General features: G+C 30.5%; 1 protein-coding gene across 1 annotated transcript; it reads left to right on the top strand.

The window, feature by feature from the left end:
* The first annotated feature begins 7,591 nt into the window (after positions 1–7,591).
* On the top strand, positions 7,592–8,827 carry LOC139861138 (transcription factor bHLH30-like). The gene is made up of 2 exons (XM_071849437.1): positions 7,592–7,862; positions 8,356–8,827. The coding sequence occupies exons 1-2, from the start codon at positions 7,617–7,619 to the stop codon at positions 8,812–8,814; spliced, it is 705 nt and encodes a 234-aa protein (XP_071705538.1). The 5' UTR covers positions 7,592–7,616; the 3' UTR covers positions 8,815–8,827.
* Positions 8,828–9,899: the final 1,072 nt, after the last annotated feature.

Raw genomic sequence — 9,899 nt, 5'->3', positions numbered from 1 at the left:
TTGTATTATGCAAGCTGCATTATCTTCATATATAGTTGTTGGTGAAGATAGTTGTTAGTCTTTTATAGCGTTCTAGTCCACAAGAATCAATAATGATTTGTGTCATTGATCTCAACCAAACACATTTTCGAGTAGTTTCATATAATGCAATCACTTCGTCATGATTTGATGATGTTGCAACAAGTGTTTGTTTTAAGAACGCCATGATTTTGTGGTACCTCCATTTAGGAATACATATCGAGTTTGAGATTTATCTTTATGAGGATTTGATGAATGACCTGTATATACATAATCAACCAAATCTTGTTTTGAAACGTTAGAATAAAATAATTTTAAATCAGCAGTTTCTCAAGGGTATCAAAATATGTGTTTGATCCCGCTCCATTGTCATTTGAGCTGAATCTTGCCAACAAATTAACTGCAAGAGAAATGTCAGGTCTTGTACAATCTATAAGATACATAAGAACCTCAATTGCACTAAAATATGGAACTTCCGATCTGTTAAGATTTTCATGATCTTCGCAGGGATGAAATAGATCAGTGTCAATATTGAGTGATCTAACAACAATGAGTTTGTCTTTAAAAAAAATGTTTTAAAATCTTTTCGGTATAAGTTGTTTGATGTACAAGTAAATCATTAGGCATATGCTCAATTTGCAATCTAAGGTAATACTTGGTTTTTTCAAGATCTTTCATTTCAAAATAATTCTTTAGAAGTTGAATGATTTCATAGATCTCTTTATTTGTTCATATGATGTTAAGAACATTGACATAAACAACTACGATCTCATATCCGAACATTGTTTTTATAAAACATACGTGCAAAATAAGTTTATATTTATACCCTTTTTTTTATCAAGTAGTCATCTAATCGGTTATACCACATACGTCCCGTTTGTATAAACCCATTTAAAAATCTTTGTGATTTAATGGAATATATTCCCTTGGGTTTTACATTAGATGCTTATGATACCTTAACTCTTTAGGTATATTCATATATATCATTATTAAGTGATCCATACAGATAAGTAGTAACAACATTCATGAGATGTATTTAAATAACTACCAGGTTGATTAAGTATCTAATAAGTAATTGTATCCATTACAGGAGGATAAGTTTTTCTCCTAATTCATTTATGGTCTTTGTGGGAAATATTGAGTTACAAGTCTAGTTTTCCTTGTAACTTCATTTGCACATTTCTTTTCGGATAAAAATTCATTTGTATCCCATACGTTTCACATCTTTAAAAGTGATAACGATTGATCCGAAAACTTTTCTTTTATCGAGCGATTCTAATTCAGCTCTTATTGCTCCTTTCCATTGAGCTCAATCATGTCCATTTTGTATATTCAATGACAGATTTTAGTTCCAGATCATCATCTTTATTCATGATGTCATTGTAACATTATATGAAAATATCTCATAGAGATTTTAATTTCATTTCGGTTCCATAATATTGCATAATTTATCGCAATTTTAGTATTTACATTTATCAATATCCTCTGCAGAAGGAATATTGATTTGTGGTTCTTCTTGAACACTTTCTTTTACCTCATTATCAGCTGATTTTCTTTTTCGAGGATTTTTATCTTCGGAACCAATTGATCTTCCACGTTTGATGCGTGGCAAAGACTCAACAGTGACATTATTGCCAGCTTTTGGAATTTCAGTTCGAGCTGAAGCATTTATCGCTGGTATATATGATTTAGTCACCTTTTTTTTTATCTGTAAATGCATAAAGTAATTAATTTGCAAGTTCTTGCATATGCATTATTTTTTGAACTTTCGTTTCACATTCTTTTGTGCGAGTTCAATATACCTTAATTGATGTTCACATCATGAAGCATCATTTTATTATTTATTTTTTACTTCACCCCCTAATCTAGGGAACAATGTTTTATTAAAATGACAATCAGCAAAACGTGCTGTAAAAACATCACCCATCATGGGTTCAGTATATCTTATGATTGAAGATGTTTTATATCCAAAATATATTACCATCTTTCTTTGAAAAAAAACATTTTATTGTGTTGTGGTGATACAATTGGAACATACACTGTACAACCAATGTTCTACGGTGGAAAATATTTGGATCTTGGCCAAAATCAAGTAGTAAGTGAAAATATTTATGACTTCCACATGGTATAATGCGAATTAATGTCGCAGCATGTAAATTTACATGTCCACATATAAATATTGATAGTTTTGTACTCATTATCAATTGTCTAGTTATTAGCTGCAAGCGTTTATCTATTGATTTAGCTAAACCAATTTTGTGTATGCACATGAGCAACTGGATGTTCAACAACAATCCCTGTAGATATATAATGATCATTAAATGCTTGAGATGTTAACTCACCAGCATTATCAAGTCTCATCCTTTTAATGGTGTAATCAGAATAATGTGTTCTCAATTTAATAATTTGTGCAAGAAACTTTGCAAATGCCATATTACGGCTTGATAACATACAAATATGAGACCATCCGCTAGATGCGTCTATTAGAACCATGAAATATCAAAATGGTTCACATGATGGATGAATTGGTTCATATATCTTACCTTGAATTCTTTCAAGAAATATTTGTGATTCTTTTTCACAATATACTTTTCATTAATCACCATATGTGTTTTCCATTAATCACCATATGTGTTTTTTTTTTTTTTTTTTTTATAAATCACCATATGTGTTTTTTTCATCATATATCCTTTTCACCATATACGCTTTTAATCATATGCGCTGTGTTTTTCACCATATGCGTTTTTAATCATATGCGTTGTGTTTTTTACCATATGCGCTTTTAATCATATGCGCTTTTCATCATATGCGATGTGCTTTTCATCATATTCGCTTTTTATCATATACGCTGCGCTTTTCATCATATGCGATTTTCATCATATGCGCTTTTATAATATGCGTTTTTTATGTGAATAGTAAATTAATTAATTTCGTTTTACTATTCATATGAATTAATTTCGATTTACTATTTTGTTAATTGAATAATATATATACATCATATACTTGTGACTCCGAAGGCTCAAATGAATTTGACCATATAGTTATATGTTGTACATTGCACATTAATTTTCAGTAGAAGCTTTAGATGCATTTTTTTTTTTTTTTTTTTTTTTTTTTTGATGAACTATTTGTTTCATATCTAGCTTAGACAATTATTGTGAACATTTGATCCCTATAAGAGCATTTATCTTTTAGACTTTTAGTTGATTCGTACTTGTCACAATTAGGGATAGCACCCGCGGGTCGTGGATGCGGATCCATTGGATCCATCACCCGTACCCGTGGATTTTTTTTTTTAAATCAAATAACTGGAAATTTGGATTTTTTTTTAAGAGACATCCAATTGAACCCAATTATAGATTTCAAGTATTTTGGTTACTTGAAAATGAGAAAGAAAAAAAAAAAAAAAAATGAGAAAGAAAAATAGCATTTTGTGTATGTGTGTTTTGTATCTCTTTTTTTTAACTTTTAAGATTTACTTTTAATAAAAATACAAACTACTTTTTTTTTATTTTAACTTTTAAGATTTACTTTTAATAAAAATACAAACTACTTTTTGTATTTTAACCTTTAAGATTTACTTTTAATAAAAGTACAAAATACTTTTTCTTATTTTAACTTTTAAGATTTACTTTTAATAAAAATACAAACTACTTTTTGTATTTTAACTTTTAAGATTTACTTTTAATAAAAGTACAAACTACTTTTTCTTATTTTAACTTTTAAGATTTACTTTTAATAAAAATACAAATACCTTTTTATTTTATTTTAACTTTTAAGATTATAAATTTAAGAATAAACATTAGTATGCATGAAATAAATAATGATTAATTGCATAAGTAATCATAAATGTTAGATAACATATAAAGACCCCATCGTATTCGTATTGATCGGAATTAATCTTGACCCATGGTACCGTGTTGTCAAATGACGTGTTGCGTACATAAAGTACCGTGTTATCAAATGACGTGTTGCGTACAATCATGAGGTCTTATTAACATAAATATAAATGTTAGTGAAGTTAATAAGAGTTAGATTACAGAAAATATAATTCAGGTGGTATAACCGACCATATATATAACTTAAATAACATAAATATAAATGTTAGTGAAGTTAGTAAAAGTTAGATTATGGAATTATAATTCAGGTGGTATAACCGACCATATATATAACTTAAATAACATAAATATAAATGTTAGTGAAGTTAGTAAAAGTTAGATTATAGAATTATAATTCAGGTGGTATAACCGACCATATATATAACTTAAATAACATAAATATAAATGTTAGTGAAGTTAGTAAAAGTTAGATTGCAGAAATATAATTTTACTTATGATGATAATAATATTTACCTTACTCAGAGGCGGAGCCAGGAATTTTCGTTAAGGGAGGCTTCATTTACTTTTAAATAGAAATATAAAATTATATCGAACAACATAAAAAGTATCATAATTGAAAAGCGAAAATTGAGAAATTATTTTTAGTGTAAACTTACATGTGAAACATAGTGATAAAAATTGACTCTTAGATTTTTAGTGTAAACAACATAAAAGTATATGAGGTTGAAATATGTGATATATTGACATTTAGATTTCTGTTTCATTTATAACAAAAACGGAGTACTTATGTATACATTAACATTTGGGGTTTAATTTTTATATTATAAAATTTGAGGGAGTAAAAGAGTGTGGAATACACTAGTTAAGGGATTTTAACAAAAAGATAATAAAAACTCATCGTGTCTATTAAATCTTTTACCAAACCCCACCTGCAATTCCCAGGACCGGACTTCAAATATTTTTTCGCCATATACATAATTAGTACTCTATATTCTTAACACGATTAGCGTAGGCTGGGCACCCCAAAGTCCCCCTACTAGCTCCGCTATTGACCTTACTAATAAATAATAGAAGATATCGTTAAAGAATTTCTTACCTTGATTAGTGACTTGTGCTTGCTTAGATAAACCTTGATTATATGGAGCACTTCGTGCTGATAACGTGTTATAATTCAGTAGGCTTATAACTACCTTTAATGGTTATAAGAACAAGGAGAGAAAAAGAGAGAAGAAAGAGAGAAGAAATATTGATATTGATATTTCAAGAGAAATGGTACACCTTAAATGGTTACCATACATGTCTATTTATAGTATAAAATATTACTATGCAAGAAATATAATAATAATAAAATTAACATCCAATCTAGATATTTTATAACACAATATAGATATTTTATAACATATTTTATTAACGTTGTGCACTTGTACAACGTCATCACTTAGAAAATAGTTGTAGTTTTACATATATTTGTGAGTTCCTTTATTTACTTTCTTTCCCATAAAGAAAATAGGATAATTATTTGGTATAGTATATGTAGCTAAAATATGTATCACTCTCCTTACGGTACATGCATGTGCATTTTTTTGACGAAGAACAATAATATAAATATATAGATCCAAAGATCAACGTGGTACAAAAGCGATACAACTAACCCTAATCAACACCCACAATATATGAGTAAACCAACAAACAAGCAAACCAAACAAGCAAACCAAACTAAATCTAACCACCAACATGGCGAAACTAAAATTACTAAGCAGCTAAATAGACAACCAAAGTTACATCCAAAGGAACACGAAGTAATTTTAGGAACAAATTAAACCATTCCAATGAGTACCACAAAACTATTGGTTGAGTAATTACTCGAGAGATCTGCACAAGAGTGTAACCCATTCACCAAAAAAACGCGTCCAAGAGATGGAATTGGAGGAGAATGCTCAAATCTTGCCTGAGAAAGGAAGAAAGGTGAAAAACAAGGTATTAATGTAGATCCAACAGAGAAATGGAAGGATGGGGAAGAAGGAAACGAGAAAAGAAAAAAACCTTCGAGCCGTCGACAAAAAACCGATGGTCGGAGGAGGTGAATGCCTTTTTTTTTTTTTTTTTTTTTTTTGTTTTTTTTTTGTTTTTTGTTTTTTTGTTGTAAGGGTTGGGTTGTGTCTATTTGAAAACACAAGGAAGGTTGATACAAACATTGTAGAATCTGTATAGAATTACGGTATAATATAATATAATATAATAATAATAATAATAACTATAAATTAAATTAAAGACAAAAAAAACTTTATGTTTACTTTAAACATCCTATTTTATTTACATTTACAATATGGGTCTTTACAATAATATGGGTCGTTTATGGTGTTCTACTTGTCTTTATGGTGTTCTACTTGTCTAACCTATTGTAGAGAAGCTATAGATTAGATTAAACTTCTTTTTATTAGCTTCCGCTTAATATTAACATGTAGTCTACGGTCCGAAGAATATAAACGTCGATAAGAATTTTTATTAAATTTAAGATATGTTTAACTTATAAAAATGTCATTTCTATTGATTAAATTCACAGCAAATCCCCACTAATCGAAAACTTTTTTATGTTCAAATGTAGAATGATCTTGCGGCAGTAAGGGTGTAGAGACAACGACGAAGATAATTAATGGATGAAGAAATGAGAGCAACGATGGTGTATGAGCGTCGAAAGCAAGGGCGTATCTACACTATGGGTCATGGGATCCCATGAATTCACTATCTTTAACTTTTCTTTTATACAGTAATACTTTTAAATTGTTATCAACACTATTAAATTTTAACAATGATATTTTATATATTTAACCGAATAAACTTTCTAGACAATTAAATCTATTAAGTCCGATAATGATAAAAATAAGGGTTAAAGCCAAAAATATGCTACAAACTTACACAAATGTACCGATGTCGTCCACAAACACATTTCCGTCCTACTGTCGCCTATAAACCCCATCTCTAAGACTATATTCAGTTAATTACTACTCTAACAATGATATATTTTTTTTTTTTAAATTAAGATCCAATCCACGAACGACACGTGTTGATTTTAACCAGTTTAGCCGGTAGCAAGTCATTTTTGTTTACATTGGTACACATTTTAAAAGTTTTTGTTTACATTTGTACACTTTTTGAAAGTTTGTAGGCTACAGTAGGACGGAAATGAATTTGATGGCGACATGAATACATTTGAGTAAGTTTTTAGCCTATTTTTGACTTTAACCCTAAAAATAACTGAATATAGTCTTAGAGTAGTAATTAAATTAAAGGTAAAATAAGAATTCTAATGACATTCCACTAAATTGTCACATTATTGAAGCCAGAAATGCTTTTTCATGTTGTGCGACCACTTTTTGAAAAATCTCATTATGAAAAATTAAGTATGAACACAAGTGTAAGTAGACCAATCGTAAATGGAAGAACAATAACATCATAAGGGGCTATAATTTCACATCGTCAAAGAAGTAAAGGTTTGATCGACAACATAATTTCCATCTGTCACGGTTGCAACCGGGCCCCGTTTTGCTGTCCGGTGTACCCCAGTGACCCGACATATGACACGTCCTTATTGACCCTAAACAAAAAGTAAAAACTCCCACTATATATCTATATCTATATCTATATTTATATTTATATGTCCATTTTATATGTCCATCAACAACAATTCACTTCAACTTATAACATCCAGTTAAAATACATTTTCTTCAAACAGGTACAATTTTGTTATTTATATTACAAATGATGCAGTTTTTACCAAATATTCATGGATATGAGTTAAGCAGTTGTTCAAGTTTAATAAGAAACTTGTTATATGATCATGGAAGTCATCATTTATCAACAAATGTTGAAGACAATGTGACGACAACCGCTGAGGAAAAGGCGGCAGCCGCTTGTAACCGCCACAGTGAAGCTGAGCGGAGACGACGTAAACGAATCAACGGTCACCTTGCCACCCTCCGTAGCCTCCTTCCCAACACCGTTAAAGTATTAGTAGTACTACTATTCACTTTATTTCCAAATTTGTCCTATATTCCTCAAAACGTTACTTCCATTTAAAAAGTATACATTTTAGAAAAGTAACATAGCTTTTGTCTTTTCATTCTTTTTGGAGTATTTGCTTTCAATTAACTAAACAATGTATGTTTTTTTAGCTACGAGTTTGTCTCTCTCGGTTTGATGGGCGTTTTCGTTTTAGAAACATCTTAGTTTTACGTAGTTTTTGTTATTTTGCCTGAAAAAACTAAACAATGTATGTACAATGTTTAGTTGGGAGTTTAAGTTTTATTTAACACAGACTCACACACTAACATTAAAAATTTACAAGAATATATAGATTTTGTCCATCCGTAAACTTGAACTCGAACCTCTTAGTTGGAGGAGTTAATCTTATTGTTAGACTGATAACCATTTGGTTAGTACTGACCTAGAAATGAATCTCTTGGTTATTATTGTCGCGTTGTAACCTTCTTCTTTTTAGGCGGATAAGGCTTCATTATTGGCAGAAGTAGTACGAAGAGTGAAGGAGTTAAAGAAGGTAGCTGCGGAAATAGAATTGAAGAGTATGGATCAAAGTGATGAGACAATACAAAATAACGAGTGTTATATGATTCCAAGTGAAAATGATGAGCTTGAGTTGACATACATCGGAGAAGATTCAAGTGCCAAGAAGATTATGATAAAGGCTCATATATGTTGTGAGGATAGGGTGAATTTGATAGGGGAGTTAACGAGGGCGTTAGCTTTGATACACGTAAAATTGGTGCGTACGGAGATAGGGACGTTAGGTGGGAGGATAAAATGTGTGTTATGGGTTCAAGTCTCAGCGGAAACAACAGAACAAGGGGTTCGTGAACTACGAAGGGCGTTGAATGTGGTTATCGATCGAGCAACGTTTATGGATTTGCCTAGAAACAAAAGGCCTCGTCTTGCGGATTGATTTTGATTCTTGTGCTTGTGATTCTTGTTAGGGGTTACATATTTGTGTAGTCGAGTTATTTGTAGTATTTCATATTGAGAGAAAATGAATGGTTAAGTTAAGAGTTTCTTTAGAATAATTTAGAAAATTTGACATTCAAATAAAAGTGTTCAGATACTCGTTACCTGTCTTCAACTCGGTTAAGGTGTAACTAGCTTGAAGAATGATAGATTTGCAAAATTTATTGTGCTAAAAGTGTAAATTGGGAGACATCTCTTTTATCTCTTTTAACAAAACTTTTAATACATCACTCATTTTTTAAAATTCTACATGTCAAAGGATCCACCCTTAGATTGAAAAAGGTTCTATGATCTAACCCGTTAAATAAAATAGATACTTGACTTAACAAATACTACCTTCGTCCCACCATATTTTTATTTTGGGATGTCTCATTTCAAGTGTTGTTAAAATTTATAAAATGTTCAAGCTTATTTTTGATTTCTATATTGAAAGTTTGTATTTAGTCTTTGGTTCTAGCATTTGCAGGATGATGGTGTTTTATTCTGAAAGGATTGACATTGCAAGTTATATTAAAGAGAAGGACTTAAGTTGCACAAGTTAAAAGATTTGCTTGTTGGACTCTTCATATTGTTGGGCTTCTGGACATCCTTTGGGCTCAAGACACCGACATCCATTTATCTATTATATCTGATAATTTGCTAGGGTTAAGATCATTCAGTCATTCATTCGTGTTCTATTGTTTTCTCTTGTTGACACCTATTTCCTTATGAGTTAAGGCTTAGTGTGTCAGTACAAATACTACACTACAACAAAAGTGTACATATAGGACACCCAAATTGGTCCTATAATGTCACTTTATAGGACCTTTTGGCCTGATAGAACCAACAGGAGGTGTGTACCAACTAAGGCGGTCGTATAAAGTATAGACGCAAAAAAGTGTCCTAAAAGGTAATAAGATTATGAAACCAATTATCGGGTCCTATAATATAATTAACGACCACACAGAAAAGTCCTTACAAGTACATATCGAGTGACTTTTATTTAGATTGAAACATACAATAGGGTCCCAAAAGTAAAGAAAAATT

Source organism: Rutidosis leptorrhynchoides, chromosome 8 (genome assembly GCF_046630445.1).
Source record: "Rutidosis leptorrhynchoides isolate AG116_Rl617_1_P2 chromosome 8, CSIRO_AGI_Rlap_v1, whole genome shotgun sequence".
NCBI lineage: Eukaryota > Viridiplantae > Streptophyta > Magnoliopsida > Asterales > Asteraceae > Rutidosis > Rutidosis leptorrhynchoides.
The sequence above is the reverse complement of the archived record's forward strand: the minus strand, read 5'-3'. Positions and strand labels throughout refer to the sequence as shown.